Raw genomic sequence first — 26,512 nt, 5'->3', positions numbered from 1 at the left:
GTTATTCTACCGGTTAATGAAGGCTCTTGCAGCTTAAATGTTATCTTTAGGGTTAACACGTGTACTGCTGCTTGGATAGTAAAGCATTCAAGCAGGAAAGATCGCCTTAAATTAAGACTGTTCCTCGAGTGACGTCTAAACTGATATAGGCAGAGGAATATGTGATGACTGAATACTTATTTCAGAGAATATAAAAATATAAAAATTCAGCGGTCAATATGGCTGAAATTGTACTACCGCAACGGTCAATATGGCTGAAATTGTACTACCACAGCGGTCAATTTGGCTGAAATTGTACTACTACAGCGGTCAATTTGGCTGAAATTGTACTACCACAGCGGTCAATTTGGCTGAAATTGTACTACCACAGCGGTCAATTTGGCTGAAATTGTAATACTACAGCGGTCAATTTGGCCGAAATTGTACTACTGCAGCGGTCAATATGGCTGAAATTGTACTACCACAGCGGTCAATTTGGCTGAAATTGTACTACCACAACAGTCAATTTGGCTGAAATTGTATTTGACTGTAATTGTTTTGTTTTTGATGCATATATTTAAAAGGTTAATTTGGATTACATTTTTAGAGGAAATTCTGAAATCGCTTTGTGAAACAGGAAGCCATAGTTGTTGTCAAAAATGCATTTTCGCTTTATTAGGTCATGTTTCTCTTTACGTGGCGTGCCTGGGCAGCTAAACCGAAATTTTATTTTAAACTTATTACACCACAGAGAGAACGACAGTCAGCACGATATACATTTCATACCGCTGTAATTGCAAAACTTGTAGAATTATTAGTATGATTATAGTTCGTTTTTTCTACCTCGACGAAATGCAACCGAAAAATTCAATGTCATTTACACGATTAATACTTACAAGGATTTTAGCAATTACTGAACATCTAAATAGAGCTTAAATGTATGTAAATGTAGTAATTTGGTTTTCCTCATGCGTTTATGGCTGAATACTCACTTCTTTATAGTAGACTTTCTAACCCTTACATCTTTGACACTACTTATGGTTTTCAATGATATCAGACTGTTAATATTAGTATCGCCATATCATTTTATTTTGATTGTTGTTTAACATCTTACTCAGGAACAGTTTTATGCTTGGATAAACCCGAAGTTCCTGGGGTAAAAAAACGACAGACGACATTTCCCACGTGTCACCGGCAGACATGCAATACCATCATGGTGGAAGACAAGTGCATGGCCTTCGAAGAACGCAGCACTGCCTAAGCAGTCACACAAACGCCACTGACGGCTTATTGTCAGTGTGCGAGTTCCCACGAACAATGGGAGCAGGGAACTTAACAAATTACCTGTCCAATGCCGGGATTGAACCTGCATCTCGTGTGCCCGTTGTAAGGTTCGTACTCGCCGCTCCCGTGCTAAGGTAAGCATCAACACTAAAGGTCTAAATATAGGCGACGATATAATGCAAAGTAAGTCGGTAAATTGTTTAGTCTGCTTAATATCCGTGTGTACACAGCTACAAATAACTCTCTTATCAAAGGATGCATTCGAGGAAAACCAACTAAAATGATGAGATTTTTGTTTAGAGTAATATGAATTCGAAACAGATATAATTCTGTAAATATTTTTGAGAATCTGTTTCCTGTGAGCGGCACTAGAAGAGGATTGGTACATTTTCTGTCTGTAAGATCTAATGTTAACTACAATTATACATCAATAATGTCATTTAAACTACCCCTTTATATAAAGACGGTTACAACAACTGAACGTGTCTGTGCCGTTGAACTGGGCAATCCAGCAGACCGCTACAGACTTCTAACTCTATGACCCCATGGTGGTCAGAAGGAATCTCTCCAACTGCATGTGTAGACAAATGCCACGTGACAGTATGATGGAAACTTGGCACTATTGCATATTTCAGATTAACAGATAACAAGATGAACGTCATGTTAACCGTCACTGTTTTCGTTTCCCATCTATCCAGTAAAAGAAAACCTACAGGTTGGAGGGAATAGTATGTGTACTTCTGATTTAGCCAGCATGTTGTAATACTCAAACATAAGATGGCAACAAACAGTTCTGGGACTTGGACACAGCTTTGTTTATTATGCTCTCTTATTTCACGCGGCTACTGTGTTATCCTATCGCCAGTCTGCCGCTGACGCTAACAGTTGGGCTGTTTAAGGCCACACAGTAGTCAGGCATCCCTCAGCTGTTTCCTGGCTGAAACATTTTAACTTCTCGGTTATCTTAACTCGCTGTTGGAGGACAAACTATCGAGCGTGTTTAGTTAACAGTTGCAAACTGTCCAGACAGAGGATATCCTAATGTTGTTGCAGAACGGACATTGAACACTTGTAAAGGTGGAAGAGAACAAACATAAAGAGGTACCCTGATTATGTCCGCTGTGTTCTCTTACCACGCAGTTAATAACTTCTAATTCAGTTGATCTCTTTGTTTTTTCGGTTTTGTTTTTAACCACAGCTAAGATATATTTATTTGGCAATCGACATTCCTGGTGAGCACAGTCTGCGTGATATTAAAGATTCCTAAATCTATGCGTCGAAACACATTCATATACCAGCCTTCAACCAGTAAGGACGTCAGATCACATCACATACATGCCCTTGTCTCTTGGATTGAAGCACGCATACCCACAGGAACCACACACATTCACTCGACACTTAAAACACCCACAAGCGCCCAAATTCAGTCCTTGCACTTTTGTCTTACTGCAAGGCCTTGACATCAGTCACAACCAGATATTAACTTCTTCAAGTGAAACATCAAAAAAACGCAGTAACTTCGGATGAATCTAGTCTTGCCCTCCTTATGTTGAACATCAAAAGCCATACATGGCACTACGCCCAATCAGGATGCAGGGACTTCGAAACATCAAGAAACCATATATGACACCGTCCCAACTAGGTGACAGTAACTTAGGAAGATCAAGAAGCCATACGTGACACCGTTCCCAACCAGGTCGCCTTAACTTCGAAATATCAAAAAAGACATACGTGACAGTTGGCCCAGTGAACGTCAAGAAGCCATACATGACACCATCCAGTGTCATGGCGCAGTAACATCGGAACATCAAGAAGCCATATGTGATAACGTGCCCAGTAAGGGTGCAGTAACTTCTGAATATCAAGAATCCATACCTGACACCGTGCCTAGTAAGGGTGCAATAACTTCTGAACATCAAGAATCTATACCTGACACCGTGCCCAGTAAGGGTGCAGTAACTTCTGAATATCAAGAATCCATACCTGACACCGTGCCTAGTAAGGGTGCAATAACTTCTGAACATCAAGAATCCATACCTGACACCGTGCCCAGTAAGGGTGCAGTAACTTCTGAACATCAAGAATCCATACCTGACACCGTGCCCAGTAAGGGTGCAGTAACTTCTGAACATCAAGAATCCATACCTGACACCGTGCCTAGTAAGGGTGCAATAACTTCTGAACATCAAGAATCCATACCTGACACCGTGCCCAGTAAGGGTGCAGTAACTTCTGAACATCAAGAATCCATACCTGACACCGTGCCCAGTAAGGGTGCAGTAACTTCTGAACATCAAGAATCCATACCTGACACCGTGTCCAGTAAGGGTGCAGTGGCTTCTGAACATCAAGAATCCATACCTGACACCGTGCCCAGTAAGGGTGCAGTGGCTTAGGATCATCAACATCTTGTCATCGTCATTCTAACGGGAGAATTAAAGGACCACAAAAGATAGCTTTTCGGCGACGATTGGAAACAGACCTAAACGAGCACATCCATTTTGTTTTGATGTACTTGGTCACTTCATAAATTAACTTTTAATCTGGAATTAAAACGAATTCATACGCCATGTTAGAGAAACCGTATGGTCCATCACTCGTTCCCCACACTAACGAATTCATACGCCATGTTAGAGAAACCGTATGGACCATCACTCGTTCCCCACACTAACGAACTCATACGCCATGTTAGAGAAACTATGTTGACCATAACTCTTTCCCCACACTAACGAATTCATACCTCGTCTTTGAGAAACCGTACTGACCATCACTCCTTCCCCACACTCAGAAGGTTAAAAAGCAAAACAGGGACATCGTGACCTCATTGGCAACAATCGCCCCCTCGGGTTTCTCAATGAGCGCAATTTTTCTTCCTGCAATATCTCAGCTATGCAACATCACAAAAATACAAAAAAAAGTTCTGCTTTTTAAAGTTCATGCGGGATACTTTATCGATGGATATATACGTTTGGTCTGGTCTTGTCTTTTTTTTAACATACAGCCGGACTTCCATACCAGACGACCTTAATGGACTTTAATTAAAGGCTTAGTTTGTTCTGTTCTCTATGTCATTGAAGGAGTGGATACAATAATCTTTCATTTAGTTTGATAGGCTATATTAATTGCCTACTAATAGCTACGTCATTTTGCATGACCACATTCAGTTATAAAGGATGTTTGTTTTTGTCCATTATCAGTGCGAAATCAATAACTAATAAACTGGTCAGGCGGCCGACGTAGAGGAGACATCTGGTCAGACTGGCCATGCAGTCCAAATACCCTACTGACGTATATCATACTACCCGGTGAACCAGGAAATTAGATAGAAGCAGTCAATATATCTGTCTGGTAGCAAAACCCACCATTTTATACCAATATTCCTTGTTTTATGTTTTTTTGGTGCCATTTCCAGGAAGTTCATTGTACGATTACTTCTCTGTATTAAGTTTGCAATATGGTTCAACTGCACATAGCCTCTGACCAATGCCTCTGTGCCGTTAGCAAGGTTAGACAGCGTGAACAGGTACAGGGTACCGTTTATAGCCGCATTACATTCATCATGGCAAAGATATACTAAATAAAATAATGCTCAATTAATAACTAAATTAATACATAATAAATATACATACGGCCGCTGAAGACAATTCGTTTTTAGATATAGCCAGAGACTTGTCGTCAGCAGGATATCATAAATACAGATGTACTCTGTAGTCGCAAAACTAGTGTATAGTACCTTGCGAAAAAATGGTAGATTTGCAGAGGAATCTGGGATAAAAATTCAGATAATTTTCAGTAAACGGATATGACGAGAAAATGTGAGCCTGTGAATGGGATTTCCTTGGCGGTAAGTGCTCGAATACAAATGTGCAACTATACCAGTCACAGTTATGGACACAGCCGTTGCTTTTAGTTGAAGAAATCGGCCCATGATGGGATTGTTTAGCTAACGACAACATATTAGAAAGCGTGTCACATTGTATCGTTCGTGGCTGTGCTTCTCGGGTAATAGTTACATATTGCAACTGTGGTATATAACTCTGAAATTTGATGTAGGCTGCAATATTGCTAATTTGTTTACTGTGAAGAGTTTATAGTACATCTGAGATACGTACTGATATTTCCAGTAACTCCTTCAGAATATAGATTTGTATACTGTCTTTATTAACCAGGGACTGTCTTTTTAGATGTCTTGTCCTCTGCATGTCTCTGCGCTACGACAGCAGGTTTCGGTTAGAGAGGATATTGTTGGCAAAACACCGACTGGGGCAACTCGGATCCAGTTTTCTGTATTTGCCTCGAACAGCTCAAATTATTGCCTTTTACTAAATATCAGACTTGTACCTATACTGTATTCATATAGTGTTAAAACATTTCTAGAATTTGAAAAAGGTGGTTATAATTTCTTTATAAATTTCGGTAATGTTTAAAATAAAAAGATACAGAGCATTCAGCGTGGATGTGAATCTCGGATCATGGCCAGTCGCTCTCAGAGCTGGTTTTAAAGTGAAATACAGCACCTGACTAATGTTTATGTCTACTGAAAGACTACCCCTCAAAGTATCTTAAACCGGAATTAAATATTGTTTTAGATTTTTTTCAACCCAGTAAAAGTTTAATGAAACTTCCTCTTGACACCGCTTTATCATGTTTCCATTATCTAGAGAAAGGTGACATCACGTTTACTCTAGCTCTCTAACGTCGAACGCATTTTCCCTATAATAGTCTAAGCAGTAGTCTATGCCAGATAAAAATGTGGCGATGTGTTGTGGCCCAAGTGATAAATACAGCTTTCTCGTAAAATAGCCATACTGGAAGAATATTTCTTCCACTGCTTGGATTGTTGATACAATAGGCCTACTATTTCATTCACAAAGGTCTCCAGCAACTGTGTTTAAACAGCCTTACTGCAGACACACGGCCGAGGTTTTCCTGGTTCAGCTCGTGGCCTCCGGAAAGGTTTTGCTGGTGATTTTGACCCTTTTAAATGTTTACAAAATTACAGTAGGATTGTTGTACAGTTAGATTCATGCTCAATTCTGAAATAAATGCATCTAAGCACCACTTAGGCTGATCTAGACATTCGACATTCTCTGGATTTTATGCTTCAGTTTTGTAGCAGTAGCCTTTAAGATGAAAGCAGTTCATTTAATTAATTTTAAGCATTATCCGGTGAGATGCCGTCTTCTCATTTCCACAAACCCTCGGCATCCGTACTGAACTTTGCACTCTCTGATATTTGTTATTTAGACACTGTTGACTAAACGGTAAAATGAACGACAAAAATATATTTGGGGAAATGAATGCGGTTTGGGCCGAGACGTACCTCTGTAGGGCTGTGATTACGTATACTATCACAGCCCTGTCTTGTTCCGTAAAGTTACCTTGAACACCTCTGTACTTCCCTTGCTGGCTTCAGTGTACTGCTGACGGGCACCAAATAATTTGTCTGTCCGCAGTATAGTCATTTTGTTCTACATGTTATTAGGTCAAATCTCATTAAAATTATGAAGTATGATACTTTTTGGAAATTAAAATATTTTTAGCCAGGTGCTGTCTTGTCCTTTAAAGCCGCTTTCATCATTTGAAGTTCCGGAGGTCTCCTTGTGGCAGACCCGACCCAAGGCCGTTTTATTTTACACTATTGACACTATTATTTTACACAGCTTGAATTGAACGCCATGACGAAGTACGACACCAGACATGACACTCCACTCAACCAGAATCCTATACTGACACCGGCCAGAGCGTGCTCACCTTAACCCATCTGACGACCATTAAGCCCCTACAGAGTCTCGAGTAGCAATTTTGAAAGCTTTGAGCGTGACTCAAGCTAGCTGGGATTGAACCCCATTCAACAAAAGTCTTTACGCTTTGGGTTGTGTAACATTCTAATTAAAATTTAGCTGAGCCACGTAATCGTCAACGTTCCAGATCCTTTCATAATAGAAAAAAGACTGTGTTAAAGGGTAAGTTTATATGCAGGTGTACTGTTCGACTCGGCGACACCATGCAGAATTGGGGCGTTTTCACACGTTAGCGGCAGCTATTCTTGTAGCGGCCGAGCTGTGGAAGTATGCAAATGCTATAATTAACGCCGTTTGATTCACTCTTGCCTTGTGTAAAAGCGTTTTGTAACCACGAAAGCACACAAACACAGGGTTCTCATACGATCTGCCCATGATCGAGCGGCGGGATAACAATGGTGTGAACAGCAGATCCTTTCAACACTGGGTTTGTTCAGCACTCTCCTCTCTATATAGCATGAAGATGTAATAAACATGTATGTTACACGCTTGACAGCTATTGACAACAGGACTATTGGATCGATTACGTATTAGCCTCGGGCTGTCATTGTAAAACGCTTAGACAAGAGTTATTAAAGAGCCTGACCGCTGGCTATCATCTCTAGCTTATATCACTAGAGGCGTGAAAATGCTTTATGTTACAGGTTACCTCAGTCTTCAAGCACGACTAACCCGTGTACTCGCAAATGACAGCCGACTGGGCCCGTATCAGATTTACAGGGTGTCGCAATAGCTGAATGTTTGATTGGGAGGGTGAATATACATGTAGGCCTACAGGTACCCAATCGAACATGAACTACGGAATGCTTGACAGTTCCGGTGGACTAATATTGCCTGATTGATTTCCCAATTTGTTAAGTGGCTTAGGAGGACACACTAAATGAATCATAAATTTACGATCCGTCCCTGGCTAGACAAACGCATGCAATCGGCCCTAGACTGACCACTGAGGTGCGTGCTCGAATACAGCTACGGTCGGTTTGTCGGCGACTTCAAGTCGGAGGGTTTTGGGATAGCTGACAAATGGCGGTAAGTATAGATAATGAATCATTTACTAAACATTTAACAGATATAATGATCCATGACATCACATGATGTTGACAATAATGACATATAATATATCTTATGCAGCTCATTTCAGGATTATTTTATGCAAATGGAGCAAATGTCGTATCAATAGAATTTTTCGCATGAGTAGTATACATTACATAGACTAATATATTAAAAAACAACAACATGCAATTTACAAAGGTAGAACATAGGTTTCACTTAAACAAGTGTATTTGACAGTATTGAATGTTCATGTATACATGCGGGACTGAGGGAACCAGCACTTTTCCGCGCCGCTCATATGAACGTTATGCCGTTCCGACTTGCATTTGGTAAAAACTTGGCAGCTTCTTACAGAAACTTTCCCAGTGCGTGTGACGATGACTTCACGTGGGTCAGACCACTTAACGCCGTGAGATGGGGGTCACAGGCAGGTCAGTCTTGCAAGCCTTTTCGATTTCCAGGATATAATTTGTGTGTACGCACAAGCTTTGTTAGCAAAAGCTTAAGCTCTGTATGTTTAACAGCTTGAGGACAAATGAGTGGTAATTAACCAAGGGTATAATAACCCTGTCGAAATAGGTTTCCCCGCCAAAAGGAAATCGACCCGCCCACGACTTGAGCCAATCGACTGAAGTCCGAATGCCAATCACTTTTGATGGCGAGTCGCACGTGGCGATTGGAATAGAGTGACGTGGGAAGGTGGGCTTGACAGAGGAAGAATGTTTGTGGTTTTGTTAAAATTAAGAGTTGCTGTTGTTAACTGACAGCTATAGGCAAGGCCCTGGTCGCTATTCGCACACAGCCTCCGTTGCGACTGTCTGAGGCGTGTGTCGCCGGGAAATGGACAACCGTGGGAGTTTCCCGGACTGAAGCCATTCATTCGCATCGGACAGACCGAACTCGCTGCTGCCGTGACAGCCCAGGGATGGAATAAGGTTTCCATATCTTTCCGGATATAAAGTTTGACATAAAGTTCGCTGTTAGAGAATTACTAACACAGCGAATTACTTATACAGTGAAGTTTATCTTATTCATGGATTTTGGTTTTCATCTATAACACGGGAGAATTTACGTGTTTGTGTTTCTGTGAAATGATATATTTGAATGGACGTAAGGACGGACTACCAACCTAAAGATGACGAACTGGAGTAGCCTGTTAGTGTTTGCGGCCGTGTGTTTGGGAGTTTCCTCGGCGTTCACCTCGCGTTTCTTATCGGATGAAGCGGATAGCGTAGCGGAGGCGCGTGAGGTTGGGCAGTGCGGGGAGTGTGACGAAGAGGCCTGCCCGACACTTCAGTACTGTGTTGCCATGGTAGTAAAGGACCACTGTGGCTGCTGTAACGTGTGCTCTACCGATGTTTACCAACCCAGTGTTCGGCATGACAGTCCTACCAAGAAAGGTAAAGAGAGTGACAAAGCCGCTACAGTATACGACATAATTACATAGCATTCCATCAATCATTCACCTCTAAAAGAAATGACGTGTTTGCCATCCAGGCGTTTTAAAGCCTGCTTAAAAGGACACAGCTGAATGTAAATGATAGTCACCATTTATTATTTAACTGACACCCGGTATCCATACCTACGGTTTAAAAACAAGGAGCATTGAGTTGGTTTAACCCTACATTTGACACGCATTACCACGTATAGTTCCCGTCTGCAACTATGTTGTTGATTTATGTCACACGGCTAATCAGGCAGTTTTTGTCCCTCTCAGCTTTAAGTCTTGCCGTGCCATAATCGTGACTCGTTCTTGTGCCAGGTCTTGAGTCTGGATTGATTTATTCATTTCCTCTTTTACGAGCTTATTTTTCTGACTCTTCCATTGTCTGTAAACCAGTTATATTTCGCCACAAAATCAGATCATTCTTTTGTGGGTATCTGCTGATAGCCTAACTACACCAAAATTCAGCCAGAGAAATCGTTTCAAACACAAATACGCATTTTAATTACGTCGGGAAGTCTTTGTGATGTGGTGATCTTCTGCTCCACCTCATTTTTCCCCTGTGCGAGTTCTTTGCAAGTATAATTGATAGTTTTATTTACAGTGATTTTATTGCCGGTGGGTGTAACGCTGGAGTCAGAAGGGAACTTGTGGTTCAGGCTGGGTGCTTGGCTTGCCAAAGGTCGCTAAGGTTGACTGAGATCAAATTCTGGGCCCAGTTAAAGTAAATATGTGAAAATCGAGCTGAAGTAAATAACTGCACCACAGGAAAGCAGAATGCGGGGGAGAAGACCAAATTTGCTTTCGAAAAAGTTAGTGTTTAGAAAACAAGTTGTGTGTACGTTACTGACTCATTCTGAGGAAACTGATACTTTACTTACGACGCCTTTGTGATTATAATTACCGCTGAAGAAAGGATATTTCAATTAAAGTCCCTCCCCTCCATCGGCTTAATTCCCATTCAAGGGTTTCAAAGACACTGCAAATGTTCGTGTCATTTAACCTGACATGAAATAGTATTATATATATATAATTGAGTTCGTCATGTTTCTTTACACCTTTTCGCTTTTAGGTCAGTGTATACAAGCAGAACGAATACTGTAATACTCGTGTTACGGTAAACAGCTGAGAGAAATCTGTTATATCCCTCTCGGGAATCAGCAACTTCAGTATCGTAAAAACGAAAAGCGGTCCCCTTAAGAATACCCCTTAATCCCTGCTCAAGACGTGTTGCGAGGCGCTGGAGCCTGTTCGAGAGAGTAGGATGAACTGCCGATGACTCCAGCTAGATCGGATGATACAAAGTGTACTGTTATAGGGACGTGTTTTCGCTCCGTGGAACGTGTACAACCCAGTGCTAAGCATGTCGTATGAGTTGTACGCCACTCCCAGGCATAGTTGAGGGACAAGTTTGGAGTCAGAGCTTGTGGTGTCTCGGTATTAACTAACTGTGACATAATATATATATATCTGTCAAGCCAACACGTGTCATGGTGACCTCACTCGCCAGATGACGGTTATGTGGATGGTAATTTGACCTGCTGATTTCATACCAGCTTATGTCACTTTCATTTGTAGCACCAAATCGTCATTTCCCTGATGTACAGAACAATTGCAGTTGTTGAAATTGGGACGTTATTTTGGCGTGACATTGAGAGAATTTAGCTTATGAGTGACTGTGGTGACGAACACGTGTTTGATGTTAAGAAACCTGAAAACGTTTGATTTACGCATAGCGGCAGCATCACGTAGGTATAATTATACTCTCATCTGAGGTCGTTACAGTGGTAGCTTTTTAAGCTTTACACTTGTGTGACATGATAAATGGCAAGATGGAATCTTTATATTATTCAAACTACTGTTCAAACCGTTGAGAGTGATTAAATGATCGTTCTGATTTTAGCAACCCTATAAATGACTTTTAAATGCCGCATCCACTCAATTTGATGACCTTGGCGGAATAGAGGGCTAATGAGCTAACTAATGAGACGAAATCAAGACCTAGCGTCTTTTTCTGGAAGGCGATAGAAAAGACGTCAAGATAGATATGAAGATTTCGCGGTCAGAAAACAGTTTATACAACACCCGTGTTATGTGATAGTTGATAATGTAGCCTTGAGATATTAAATGGATGAATCGAGCGGCATACATGCGGACATATCGGATATTACCAGTAAGATGTCGCTGTTTGTCACAAAATAGATTGAAGTTTTATACAGTGGCAGGCGAAGAACAGTAAATTCGGTGTATATAGGAATATCTCGACGTCGTTAACTGTTGACATCATATTGTTAAGACGTTAAATAATTTGTCAAAATTAAAAAAAAAATGTTGGATTCGGGTTTATATTTATAAAGGCGTGAAAAATACAATGTCATCAATGAGACAAAAGTGTAACAACATACCAGAATTTTTGGAAGGTCATCAGAGTTGCAATGATTCGAATATCCAGATGAATTAAACTGTGCAACCCTGTCGAGAAATGAATTCACTCACCTTTATCTTATGTTTTTAAAGAAAATGCATCTGTAGGGAAGACTAGCTGTGGTTGTAGCTGTGATTGTAGCTGTGATTGTAGCTGTGATTGTCGCTCATCGTGCCTGACCTCGTCAGATTAAGCGTGCATATTTTGTGCAGTATACAGCGGATACTTACCAACTTTGCACTCAGCCTTCCTCAAACCATGTAGTAATATTCTATAATATTTATTCAAACGTATTTACTTGCAAACTTGTCAGCATCACTGTTACTTTGTAGTAATGATTTTTAAAATACAAGACAATTAATATTTAGAAGATATTTCTGTATTTATACTTATTACAATGTATTTTATACGCCCTTGTTAGCGTACTCAAGAATAGCGTTTCTTTGGGGTTGAGCTGATTAGGAGGTTTTTCATGGTAGGTTTGTGACTGTTTACTGACAGCTCTTAACGGGATATTAGTCTCGATAACTATGCTACTGCGCGCTGTTGATAGTATGGGATTATCACATCACAACCTTTAACTGATTGGTTATCGATCAGGACAGCACGTGGCATTGATAACTCTTACTATGTATATGCGAACTGTCATTGGGAGACAGCATCGTTCTGACCAGTTATCTTTGGTTGATAACAATTTGGCCAGTTGTCCAAACTGCCAGAAGTAGTTGTCAAACTCAGTACAAATCAGACGGTCAGTATCCGGGCAGTTAGGGACTGTCATATCGATGTAGGTCTGTTTTACTGGACAGTTTGACGGCGAGATCTGATTGCTTGTTATGATTGTATATCTTTGTGGAAAACTAACGCATTGCCCTGCATCACACCCATGCTCTAGGCAACTACACTACATGACCAGAACGTCCACATCCTAAACACTCGCACGCCTATACCGTCAACCAATAATCTAATCAAAAACATATGTCTCAGAAACAACAGTGTAAGAAATTAATACATTAATTGTAATTAAACGTGATATAGCAATTTGGTTACTGTTTTTCATTCGTCAGGATAACTGTATGGGCATCTTCAAGGCAGGATACCCAAATTGTTCTTTTCATTTGCCGCGTGGAATTTGCGTTTATTTGTGTATGGTATATATTCACGTTTATTGGGTACAGTTTTTGTTGGTATATTTTTATAGTTAAAACATTTAGCAAGTACTCCATATGTTGGATTTATTTTTTTAATGTGATTGGCCTATTCAAGAATATTTCCTTTAGACGATGGCGATCAGCATTATGGCGGGAGGAAACCGCGCAGAACTCGAGGGAAACCCACGAGCATCCGCTGGTTGATGACGGACCTTCCCACGTATGGCCGGAGAGGAAGCCAGCATGAGCTGGACTTAAAACTCACAGCGGCCGCATTGTTGCAAGGCTCCTGAGTCATATAACTGATTCATAAGCTTTTCGAAAGTCACTATCTTTGTGGTTTGAACACAGTGTGCCTATCTGTAAGGTTTATAGGCATAGTTTGCCTTTTCATAACTGGCGAAGCTCGCCACGATATGGCTAAATCATTGGCGACGTGGCGTTAAGCCATAATCAATCATTAGTTCATTCATTCATTCCACTAATGAAGCTTTAACCGCCATTGTGAAGGTGAGATATGCTCGGTAAAAACTTCGTTGATCCGATGAATAAAAATATACAGCATGGGCTATGGTAATGGCAGTCTTATTGATTACCTCATTTAATACTTTTTTTTCTGAGCATATCCAAATGTATAATGGTCATAATCAGTTACAGGGACAAACATCCAGCTGTTAAGACCCTTACAGCGTGCAGGGATTCAGGTCGACAATTCTGGTCTACGGCGTTTATATATCGGTTTGATCAAGTCTAAGCACTGGAATACCGAATTTTATAGCGATGCATCATTTGGTTAGATATATATATATATATATATATATATATATATATATATATATATATATATATATATATAACGTTGACTTACTTGTAGTGTAACGTATGCATAAGTTCTACCGTCATTGATTCAGATCTTAAGTGTGTGCGAAGTGTTTGCCTTGGATTCCAGATCTGAAGGTATCAACGTTGTTACTTTGGAGCTACCATGATGGGTGAATATGTCCTAATGCGTCCACACTTAACACTTTGTGCTGATACGTGACACGCAGAAGTTTTAGTAGCCCTGCTAAGATTTAGGTGCCATGAACTAAATTCTATATCAAACTACAATTTTGTGCAGTAGATATCCCGATCCTGTGGGATTCTACATATATGAATATAATACTAGAACTAGAAAGCTCTAAAATTACGGTTTACAATTTTTTTCGCTAGATCCTTTCATTTTTGCGAGTGCTATTTCATACGCTCTAGATGGTGTTTTAGGCAGTAGTCTTCTCGGGTAAGATTTAAAGTTGGTTATATCTTTTCTGTCATAGATAACAACATGTGCAGGCTCTTATTATTTCCAAAATTTCATTTTAAAAATTCAAGTTAAAAGATTTATGGCCTGTAGCGATGTCTGCGTGTCTGCTGTTAATTTCATCTCGGTTTAGAATTAAGAGGTTTTTTCCTCTCTGAAGATGTCTTAATTAGGCTGTGTATGACGTTGTATTAGAGGTTTAACTTGAGTGCATACTCATTAGTACATATATCAGATGTGTTTTTTCGTGGGTGTATCATGTTACTGCTTTAATGTGTTCTCGGAGATTGTCTGAAATAGTTGCTGCCGGGGCTAACCTTGTGTCGATTGCTGTCTGTCACATTTCTGATTGATGACATGACGAACAATTCTCGTCTGGGCGATCACGTGACGCAGGGTCCTTGTGAAGTGTAGACACCATACAGTCGTTGATGCATCGCGGCTAACTTTGCCAACCAGGTAAAAACTAAATCCTCTTTTTTAAAAAAAAAAAACAACAGCAGCTTTTCGTAAAATTGTCAACAGTGAAAACACCTTGTTTTTGGTTTAAAGACCCAATATTGTATATTACATCCACCTTTTGACCTTTTATCCACTTCATCATGCCTTCCTATAGTTGCATCTCTTTTCACTTATTTATTTTTTGACATTTTATTTAATAGGGAACATGTGCTCAAGTGAAGTTATATTTTGATTTTACAAAAAGGGACGCTTTAAGCCCAGATACTAACTGGTTTCTCAGACCTTTGTAGTTGTACGCATTACACATTACACAAATATTTGTAGTATGTTATTTTTAATGTTTTATTGCAACTTTTATAGTTCACAAGATATAACAACGCTGAGCACAGAGTTCAATGTGGTAGTGATATAAGTTTCGTGTATTTATTTGATTGGTATTTTACGCCGTGCTCAAGAATATTTCTCTCGTATACAACGGCGGCGAGCATTATGGTGGGAGGAAACCGGGCAGAGCCCGCGGGAAACCCACGACCATCTGCAGGTTGCTGTCAGGCCTGGTAGTGATTAGAGCTAATCGTTTTATTGGTTTAAGTTTCAGTTTGTCAGAAAGCGTCAAGGGCAGGTTTGTACTTGGAAAATGCCCATTACACATATTCTGTTTCTCTTCTGCATTTATAAGACAGCTTTAAACGCACTCGAAGCTACTTCAGTATTTGTAACCGATACTTATACGAGTGAATATTATTATTGAATATGAATTCTTTTACCAATATCTGTGAAGCCTAATCCGTATAATGATCCTCTCTGACACACAGTACACAATGTTGTTTCGAATAGAGATCCTCCCTGAAACCCAGTGCACGTTGACAGCCAGCACACTATGCTGTTCCGAAGAGATATCCTTCCTGACACCCAGTGCACCCTGACAGCCAGTAAGTACACAATGCTGTTCAGGATAGGGAGCCGTCCTGGCAGCCAGTTCATAATGCTGTTCCGTATAGAGATCCTCCCTGACACTCAGTGCACACTGACAGCCAGCACACAGTGCTGTTCCGAAGAGAGATCCTTCCTGACACACAGTGCACACTGACAGCCAGTACACAAAGCTGTTCCAAATGGAGATACACAATCCTGTTCCGAAGAGAGATCCTTCCTGACACCCAGTGCACACTGACAGCCAGTACACAATGCTGTTCCGAAGAGAGATCCTCCCTGACACCCAGTGCACACTGACAGCCAGTACACACTGCTGTTTCGAATTGAGATCCTTCCTGACACTCAGTGCACACTGACAGCCAGTACACACTGCTGTTTCGAATTGAGATCCTTCCTGACACTCAGTGCACACTGACAGCCAGTACACACTGCTGTTTCGAATTGAGATCCTCCCTGATACTCAGTGCACACTGACAGCCAGTGCACACTGCTGTTCCGTATAGAGATCCTTCCTGACATCCAGTGCACACTGACAGCCAGTACACAATGCTGTTCCGAATTGAGATCCTTCCTGACACTCAGTGCACACTGACAGCCAGTACACACTGCTGTTTCGAATTGAGATCCTCCCTGATACTCAGTGCACACTGACAGCCAGTGCACACTGCTGTTCCGTATAGAGATCCTTCCTGACATCCAGTGCACACTGACAGCCAGTACACACTGCTGTTCCGAAATGAGATTCTTCCTGACACCCAGTGCACACTGACAGCCAGTACACCGTGCTGTTTTGAATTGAGATCCTCCCTAACACCCAGTGCACACTGACAGCCAGTACACAATGCTGTTCCGAATTGAGATCCTTCCTGACACTCAGTGCACACTGACAGCCAGTACACAATGCTGTTCCGAACCGTGATCCTTCCTGACACCCAGTGCACATAGACGGCCAGTACACACTGCTGTTCCCAACTGAGATCCTTCCTGGCACCCAGTGCACACTGACAGCCAGTACACACTGCTGTTTCGGATTGAGATCCTCCCTGACACCCAGTGCACACTGACAGCCAGTACACGATGCTGTTCCTAATGGAGATCCTTCCTGACACCCAGTACACCCTGACAGGCAGTACACACTGCTGTTCCGAATTGAGATCCTTCCTAACACCCAGTGCACACTGACAGTCAGTACACATTGCTGTTCCTAATGGAGATCCTGCCTGAAAGCCAGTACACACCTCTGGTTCCACATAGAGATAAATCAACTACAGCAATAGAAAGTATCCGTAACTTCCATCAACGTTTGAAGTGAACGACAACTACTGACAAGAACTCAGCTGATAGTGCAACTCAAATTGTCCTTGATATAACAGAGAATGAAGCACACGAATAAAACCTAACAGAACACACAAATTGGTCCTCGAGCATGTTATCAAACGGGGTGTTTCTCAGGATAATTCCTAGCAGCGACAAACTTATAAAGTCTGCCTGAATTGGTTTTATTTGTTCTCTTTGTATTAAAATTTTGCTAAAGATAGAGTCAGAGAAATTAAAACTGGCCATATGAAATCTTCTGCTTCTGTTCTGATGTTTCACATGGGTACAGTAAGGGACACATTGGTTTCACATGGGTACAGTAACGGACACATTGAAGGTGTCAGCACTAATTACGTGACCAGTTAGACTTTATATGACGAATGAAATATTTATTGTCACATAAATTAGCGAGCGAGCTCTATATTTAGACTATCTTTACATTTCAAAGCGTCACCATATAAAGCTGGGTTTATCGTTACAGGACTACAAACCCTATACATTCGTCCATTTAATGCTGTAGGAGGGTTGCTTGTCTGGATTTAAACTGTTTCTAAGTGTGATTCATGTGTTGAATGAAAAATGTCCTTAACTTGTTTAACACACTCTGGCCAAGTTGTGTGTTTGGTATAAGAAAGTTTATTTGATCAGTGACAGCGTCTAGCGAACACGGTGGTAGATGGCTGTCATATGGTGGTATACTTCAAAGTGTGCTCCTCTCATTTGGTAGATGGCCCAAACTGGGCCGTCGCTATAGCGAGAGAACATACGGCAGTGGAGCATACCTAGCACAAGTCTGTTGGGTGAAAGAGTCATTTAAATCAATTAGTCTGATTATATACCCATTCATCAGTCCAAGTAAGGCACAGGTCTGCTCGGAGCTGGCATCTGCCATTCTCCCTGATGGGGTGCACATGCTCAGCCTTCGCTTTGCCAGCTGTCTGGAACCCCATATGTACCGACAGCCTTAATGGACTTCTGCTTGTTCAGTTAGAGCCTGTGGGTGCCTGTATATATCACTCTGCCGGTGATATATAAGTGTAAAGACTGCCGGTGGTATATAAGTGTAGAGACTGATGTGATATATAAGTGTAAAGACCGCCAGCCGGCTATTTATGACCGTTAACCCGTAACATGAGGTGATAATATTCTCCGGTATTAAGATTACACATACGCGCTAAAGTTGGAAACCTTGGAAACATTGTCCGAAAATACCTTAGACATGCCCCATATATGCAGCAATTTATCAACCTGGTGGTTTTTTCATTTGGCCTGTACTATTTTGGTTTGTAGAAATAATTTGTACCTCTTTACATATCTATGAACAGAGGAATTGTTGAAATTTCTTGAAATCAGTTTTCAAAAATGAAATTTCTGAACTATTGTGAGTGGGCTTTACTTTATGGCCCATATTTGCATAGGGTTTCATGGTATAATAAATCAGTTTTTCTTTGCTGTGAGAATATGCATGGTTTAGCGTTCTTCGGTATCATATTTTAATGGTTTAAATCCTTTTATAAATGTAAAAACAGATTGTCGTAAAACATTTTTCTCATGAACTATGTGGTAATATTTACTAATTTATTTTAAATTTGATTGTAGTACAGAACCATGCCCATATATAAACGCCTACAACTCTTCATCATGCGATGCAAGCATAACGCTATAGTTTGCCTCGTTAAGACGAGGACGTTATGATCTGTTAAGGGTTCGTCGGAGAGAGCTGTCACGTCAATGTATAGTGCTGATCGAAGATCGAAGGGAAGATTTAGTGATAGTCGATGGCGTGGGAAAAAATCAAAATGTTTTGATTTAAAACCTTTCCATCGCAGCTGTGTGGCGTTGTGCGACTCATTGAAGCTTTGTTTGATTGCATGGGATGATCTGCGTGTATAATGACGACGTAGAAATGCGGTGCACGGAGTTGGTAGCTGAATGAGTTGTGAATTCGTGTGTGAGGTGTACTCTTATGATCATCACATCTGGGCGACTTGTGATATTACGTTGACCGTCCATAGTTCTACAAATGTGCTATAAATGGTAGCCTGCATATGTGGAACATGCATAAATTATAATTAACGCTGTCCATTCATCATAACAGATTTTTATCAAGGGAAAGTCAGGAGAGGTAAAACTTCGACTGAATTAAGATGAACGTTTCAGGGCGTTAAATTGGACAATAATACTTTTTCCCCTTTAACTTATACATGTACAAATTTAAGAAATGTGCTCGTTGTGAGCCTCAAGGGCGGCTACCTCCCTAAACGTCAGGCCTGAGGAGATTGGTTTGCTCTGGAGCATATACTGTTCACCTATATTCAATTGTTGCACGCCGTTGCGTTAAACCTTTTCATAGCAAACATTAATTCTCCAATGAAACTAAATCTCATGAGCCTGTACCCTGTAACAGTGTTAAACAAGATTACATCTATTAATCATTGTGCAAGTGGGAAAATACGTCCATGCTCTGATAGGTCACATGATCTGTCAAAGTGGAGGCCCCAATCCAACTGGCTATACAATCTTAGATTGCATCATTTTCAATCTATATAACCGATCGCAGCAATTATTTGCTAACCCTTCTGAATTCATGTAAGTCATGTCTAGGTTTTCAACTTCTCCGGTCTTCTCCTTTAATCCCGGTGGCAGTGTAAAGTGGCCGATTGAACAAAGCTGTAGCGCTATACAGAAACAGTCAGACTGTATATGTATTTGATGAAGCCGTTGCTGCATTAAAAGCGGTGAGGAGGAAAACAATGCTACTGTGTATAACGTCCGTGCTACATTCACACCATCTGGGTACGTAAACACATAATAACTGCGTCAAACTCTCACAGAACAATGGCACTTTTATTTATTTGTGGAGAATGGTCGTGTCCTTAAGAAAACAAGGAATAAATGTAATATATTAGAGAATGGCGAAATCCCGTGGACAAGAATTTGTCAATATTTGCTGGGAAATTGTTCAGGGAAGACGTCATGAAGTCTAAGAAATTCTAGCACTTCTTAAATTTGTAGTTTCTCCACGGGCAGTGAACTTACAGCATGTGTTATCCATAGGGTTGATACCAGCCGTATGTCTTTAGTTAACAGTGGAGTAATACGGGAAGCATGTGCCCTTCCTATTCACTCAGTTGGCTCACTGAACAGGCCTATTGGCACTTGGGCTGGTTTTCAAGTTGTGAAATACTTGGCGCGGATACTTGTGACGATTCACCACGGGATTTTTGCTGGTAAATGCCAGAAAGAAAACAGCACATCAGCTGAGGAATGTAATGGCAGGGGTAGGTTCTGGGCACGTGATACGTCTGCTAGGGTAGTTCATCGAATAGTTCATCGACAGGCACTAAAGCCGCATTTCTCACCACATACTTATCACTATACATCGTGTAAATATCGCCGTAAGATTTGCACCCGGTTATATTGTCACACAAACTACAAGGCTTGACAAGCATGAGTTTTAAATCTATTATAACTCCTATATTATCACCTACAACAACCAAAAAATGAACATAAAATCCTTTAGATATAAATTTTCTGCACCAGCCACTGTAAGCGGTATTTGAGTTCACGGTGTGGAGACCGTTTGCCTCCCGCCAACATGACGTATATCGCATAGTGGGAATGTTTGCCAATAACTTGCCAGAATTTTGTGGTTTACTTCGGTTTCTGTGGCCCATATGAGACTGGTCGTCATCGTGTTAGTGGAAAATCCTTGTGACCTATGAAAATGGTAGTTCTGTATTCCTGTAAGTCACAGTCATCACCAAAAGTATCCCTGACCAATATGGGAATCAATTAAACATAAATCTTTATAATACCGCACATTAAGTTTGTCTGAAGGGTATAACGATCTCTCTTCAATCAGTACCCACAGAGTATCATAATACAGCATCATAATTTACCGTTGCACTATTTTGGTCCAGCATCCTGCGGATGGCCGCTCTGGGTTTCCTATGGCCATGGATTTCCTCCTACCATACATTGTGCTGGCCGCCGTCGTATACGTGAAATATTCTTGAGTATATCACGATTCAGATAATGACGAATTATACCAATGGGTCCTGCATATGGCATGTAAATATCGTAGCTATATTTTTGTCTTCAGCAAATCGGCTCGATAGTGTGTTGACTTCAGTCTAAGGGTGAGAAGTTTCTGAGTTTTAATACCTATTAATTAATTAAAATAATATCACAAAATGAATTTATGATATCATGAATTCATTTAATGATATCTGGAATACTGACCATTTCTTGATGTCTTGAATTTAATTCTTGATATCTTGAATTCAATTAATGATATCATTAAAGATGGCGGTGCCATCTATCCCAGAACTCACTGCGTGCGATCTAGCCAAAACGGCGGACTAGCAAACTACAGCTCGGTCAACTCTTGACAGAATTAGTAAGACATTACGTGAAGTTCAACGCTTGTTTTCGGACAGTGGTGACTTAGGAGTTCCTAGGGAAAGGCTAAATTTGTCACTGGCCAATTTGAGGAGAATATCCACAACCCATAGCAGGGAAAAGTATGACGAAATCTCAAGACCAGCACTAGAATCCGGCGAACTCGTGCTTGCCGTCATTTCAGTCAGCCAGCAGTCCGGCGCATGTCCATGAACCAAAATAATAAGATCCTAGGATCTTTTTACACTAACCTTTATGCCTCAAGACTTGAGCGTTAATTTTTGTGAGATTATTTCTGAATTTCTCAATTATTTCACATGGAACAGTTTTGTTCTTCTATCCGCCATCTTAAATGATATCTTGAAATGAATTCGTGATATCAGGAAATAGATAGTATTTGTTGATATCTTTAATTCTATTATTGATATTTTTAATTCTTTTTCTGATATCTGTAAAGTATTTCATGATATCTCAAAAGACACCAACATATCAGTAATTCAATTAAATATATCGGAAATTAATTTATGATATCAGGAATGAAATTGTGAGATCTGGAATGATTTTAAGATATCTTAAATTATTTAAAGATATTATTAATTTATTTGAAGATATCTTAAATTATTTTAAGATATCACGAAAAGTGGAATAAAAAGTAAAACGTGTTGCCATACTAACATGTCATCATGGTTTCATTGTGTAAAACAAAATAATTTTTCTAGGTCAATTGTTGACAATTGTGTGCAAGACTAATCCATTCTTTTTTGTTTATATTTACAGACAGCCCATGTGATAGCGTTAATTGCCCTAAATATAAAATCTGTATGGAAAACATGCAGGGTTTACCTTTGTGCACGTGCCCTAGTGTGTATTCCTGCAGGCGGCGCCGCAAGGAGGTGTGTGGTACGGATAACCTGACGTACCATTCCCGTTGCCACCTACGCATCGCCGCCTGCAACCTGGGCAAGAGGCTCAAAGTGCGCCACAAGGACGCGTGCACGGAAGACGAGATTCAAGCAGGAGAACAAAACATACCGAAGAGACGGACGAACAAGCGCAAGATCAAGCGGAGGAAGAAGAAGAAATCCAAACAGGAGAAAACCTTGTCGCAGGACAAACTGGCCAAGTTCGACGAGCGGGTCGAAGGGCGGCAACGCGACAGCAGTGAAGTTAATGGCAAGCGCAGCAGGCGAAAAAATCGCCGACAAAAGCGACGAAAGAGGAACAAAAGGCGAAAGCGGATGCACTACAAGTCTCGCCGTGTCTCGCGGAAGTACAAATTCCTACCGTATAGATACTGATTGGATATTACAAGGGAGGCTCAAGCTGGTGCATCAAGCGGTACACCCTGTAGGAAATATAAATGGGAAAGATATTGGCGTTCATGGCGCCATTGAATCCAGGGATGTATGGAAAACATGATTCCATTGATGGTACACGCAAAGTATGCTGGGTACTATAATGTGATGAAGAGCGAGTAGGTAATAAAAAATTCGTAGTTAAGACTGCTGATGGTGTAAAGGCTTGTTGTTACCTATTGTTGGGTTTCACGAGACTGGACTTTGAACAAGTATCAAAAATATAGTCATTGGAGAACAATAGGTAGTAAACCTGACGCGCGTATCAATGAGAAATACGCTGTAATATTTTCAGTTCTTTATTCTGCAGTTGATAAGCCTAGGAATATAACTCCATGATATATATGCACAGAGTTGAAATTTTACAGGGTTTTATACAACATAACATGACCTATTACCATGATGGCTAGATTGTTATCTCAAGCTATTAAACTGAAATCTAGATAAGCCACCAAACAAATCAAAAGCAGGACAAACTATTTCCCTGCCAGTATTCCGTAGCCATTGACTCTCTTTCGGTGTGTCTTGTTTTTACTGCAACTTTGTCACAGTCACGTTGTCAGGCTTTGCTGTCAGTGTGTTGCGGCCTGTTGACTACTACCTGTGTCTGATTGTCATGGTCTGGCTGCCATTGTCTCACTATCCTTGTCTGGCTGCCAGAGTCCCATTACCTGTGTCTCACTGTCACTGTCTGGCTGCCGTTGTCTCACTGTCCTTGTTTAGCTGCCATTGTGTCACTATCTGTGTCTGGGTGTCAGTGTCTCTCTACCATGGTCTCGCTGTCAATGTTTCGCAACTGAATGGACAGAATCACATAAATTTAACCGCATATCATTGTGAATCGGGCATTTTTATTCTAGTGAAAAGTGTAGTTACTGCAAACATTTGTAATGGTATGCTCTTTTCAACACTCCCCTGTAAGTTTTGTGCTCCTAACAATCTCTAAAATAGATCAGCTATCATATACAAGATATCTTATATTTAAACTAGAACGTTTACAAAAGAGTTTTTCAAACAAATTGCCCCGGGAGTCTTAGCATTGTTTTTGTTATCAAAACGTTGCTTTACACTATCTAAAGTATGGTTCTAAGAGACCGTGGCTGTACAGGCCGGTTTTCGTGACCCGTAAACCTTACCAACGTTTTTATGGGTGACAACAGTGTGACGTAGTTAGGTGCGACGGCTGGAGACGTGATACTTAGAGTGATGTTTTATATAGACAGGATTAAGAAATGGTAGATGTGTGATTAGTGATTAGTTATGTCTAATGTGTGATGATAAACGTAGTAAAATGTGAGAAGGTCATTTGATTGTTTTCCCTTATACTTGATTCATAAGGGAAGGGTAAGAAAATCATATTTTGTGTCGTGTCATACAATCACGGAAAAATATTCATAATCGTGATAAAAGTAGCACATGTAGTAGTCTACGGTACATGCATATTTCGAAGAAATCGTGTTTTCCGTTTCCGATATAGACATTGATGGGCGAATATTTCTTATATATATTTGTAAATTTAGGACTGTCATTTTTCTTGTTCTTTTACCACAAATTATAAGCGTATGCCAACGACCAATACTCAGTGCAGAGTTATGCATGTCTTACTCGCGCCTAAGCTAACAACACGCTATAACCAGACGCTATATGGTAACACTTGCGGGTATGTATAGTTAGTTTTAACTGATACCGAGTAGTTGAAACTGCTTTGTTTCAAATATGCGGGAGTGTGTGCCCGTAGATTTCCAATGTCTCATGTTTGAATAATATACACTTTATGTTAATAAAGATTTTTTCAGTTATTGTAATATTGTTTTATGTCTGAAAGGTTATTCGTTTGCCGACAATCGTAATGTTGAGCATGGTAAAATGTTTAAACAATGTGTTAATGCAAACATACATTTGAGCCCTGCACGATGCCTGTGTTTTATCGGCTGGTACTAAATTTCGTATTTTACACATTTAAAAAAGCAAAAGGTTGCATATACTGTACAGATTAGAAATGTAGAGCTACCACCGCTAACTATGGAGGTAAATTGATGTGAATTCGAACACCTTAACCGTGATAATAGTAACTTGTATAGCTAAGTGCGATTTCACTTCTGCTTTAATCGTGTAACTTGTCACCTGTAACTAATTTGATTTCTTTCTGGAAGATCATTGTTTATCATACGTATTGCATGGATATATCGATCGCGATTCAGAAAACATTATGTGAGAGATTATTGTCTCGGTTTGCTTTTCATCCAGTAAAAGATGTCTCTGTTCTGTTTTCCTCTGAGGTTCTAGTGGACCGGAAATGAGGAAAATTCTGAAGTAATCGAACTCATTTAAAAAAGGTCTATTCAGACAGAATAACTGCAGACCACAGCACAATCACCCGTCTATAGATCGACTGGTTTCTTTGTATAACCCTTCGTGTATAAACGTATGGGTTCTTATTTAGGTTGCCTAGGCGTTCTGTTTGTTGATTGCTTCTCAGAATGGAGATACTTTTTAGTGAATAAAGATTTCATTGTTGTACTTAAATTGCCTGGCATAGGACTATGGTATAGCCCAAACAATTTATTTTGCGTATACAGAACGACAGAGGCGGGCTGGCGCACTGAGCAAACACCAAGCCTGGAGGACTCCGTAACATCTGGCTGAGTTATCATGAAACTCCCCCTGCCATTGGTTAATACATGGCAGTTAGCCAGTGTGTGATCAAATTAAAAGGCCGCTGTCTTTTTGTATGTGAAGTGTTCACTGGCTGACGTTTCAATGCACGCTGGTGTGCTTGTCAAGACTGGAAGAGAACGCGATTTGGTCACTGCTAGCCAGATTGGCCTTGGCTTTGTCTTGATCTCTAGAGGATATTGGTGCTACTTAACGTCTTCCTTAATCCCCCAGTCTTGGTTGGTTTTGTTAATCCCTGTAATTAATGCCAGGTCATGATCGCGGAAATGTCTATGCATGAACAGAGCTCGTTCTGCCCGTGCACAGTCAGCCTAAGCTCATTTTAGTCGGCTTTGTGAATTCCACCATAATCTCAGCCTTTGTACGCTCCAAACAGTTTTTGTCAAGAAAAAAACCACGTTCTTTTGAAAAGGTGTAGATATTTGCCGTCCTGGACAGTCACTTGGGTAGAGCAGATGGCAAATTTCAGATTATTATTTCATTTACTAAATCTATACATGTCCTTTTCTTTCCTTACAAGTAACAATATTTTTTGATTCTGATTCAGACAGTTTCTGTAAATGTAAATGAGGTTTTAATTTATGTTCTGGGGGGGATAAAGCTGAACTTGTCAATCTTTGTAAATGAATGCAAAATATAAAACCGGCCATTGTACAAAATTACGAGCTCCTCTTGTATTAAGCAAAGGTGACCAACTGATATGGTTCCAAGTTTGACTCTTAAAAACACTAATGAAATAAATAATAAATACTGTGACAGTGTTACAAACTAAGATAAACATGAAAATACAAAACTGAACCGAGTACAGGCATATACGTGGCAAGACTGAAGTGGGGAATACATGACTAATGATGTTTCTAGTTACGACCGTCTAATTACGTGTATTAGTGACTAAGTGTTTATCAGTACGCACCATTCAGCC

General features: G+C 40.4%; 1 protein-coding gene across 1 annotated transcript; it reads left to right on the top strand.

Moving 5' to 3' along the window:
- The first annotated feature begins 8,804 nt into the window (after positions 1–8,804).
- LOC135467819 (agrin-like) lies at positions 8,805–24,719 on the top strand. Its single transcript, XM_064745695.1, has 2 exons — positions 8,805–9,520; positions 22,337–24,719. The coding sequence occupies exons 1-2, from the start codon at positions 9,256–9,258 to the stop codon at positions 22,855–22,857; spliced, it is 786 nt and encodes a 261-aa protein (XP_064601765.1). The 5' UTR covers positions 8,805–9,255; the 3' UTR covers positions 22,858–24,719.
- The last annotated feature ends 1,793 nt before the right edge of the window (positions 24,720–26,512 follow it).

Source organism: Liolophura sinensis, chromosome 6 (assembly GCF_032854445.1).
Source record: "Liolophura sinensis isolate JHLJ2023 chromosome 6, CUHK_Ljap_v2, whole genome shotgun sequence".
Lineage (NCBI taxonomy): Eukaryota > Metazoa > Mollusca > Polyplacophora > Chitonida > Chitonidae > Liolophura > Liolophura sinensis.
Note: the sequence above shows the minus strand (reverse complement) of the source record. Positions and strands in the feature narration are given on the sequence as shown.

Coding starts and splice junctions, on each gene's coding strand:
- LOC135467819 (XM_064745695.1), top strand. CDS start 9,256: ATGACGAACTGGAGTAGCCTGTTAGTGTTTGCGGCCGTGTGTTTGGGA. Junction 9,521..22,336: donor TGACAGTCCTACCAAGAAAG/GTAAAGAGAGTG, acceptor TTATATTTACAG/ACAGCCCATGTGATAGCGTT.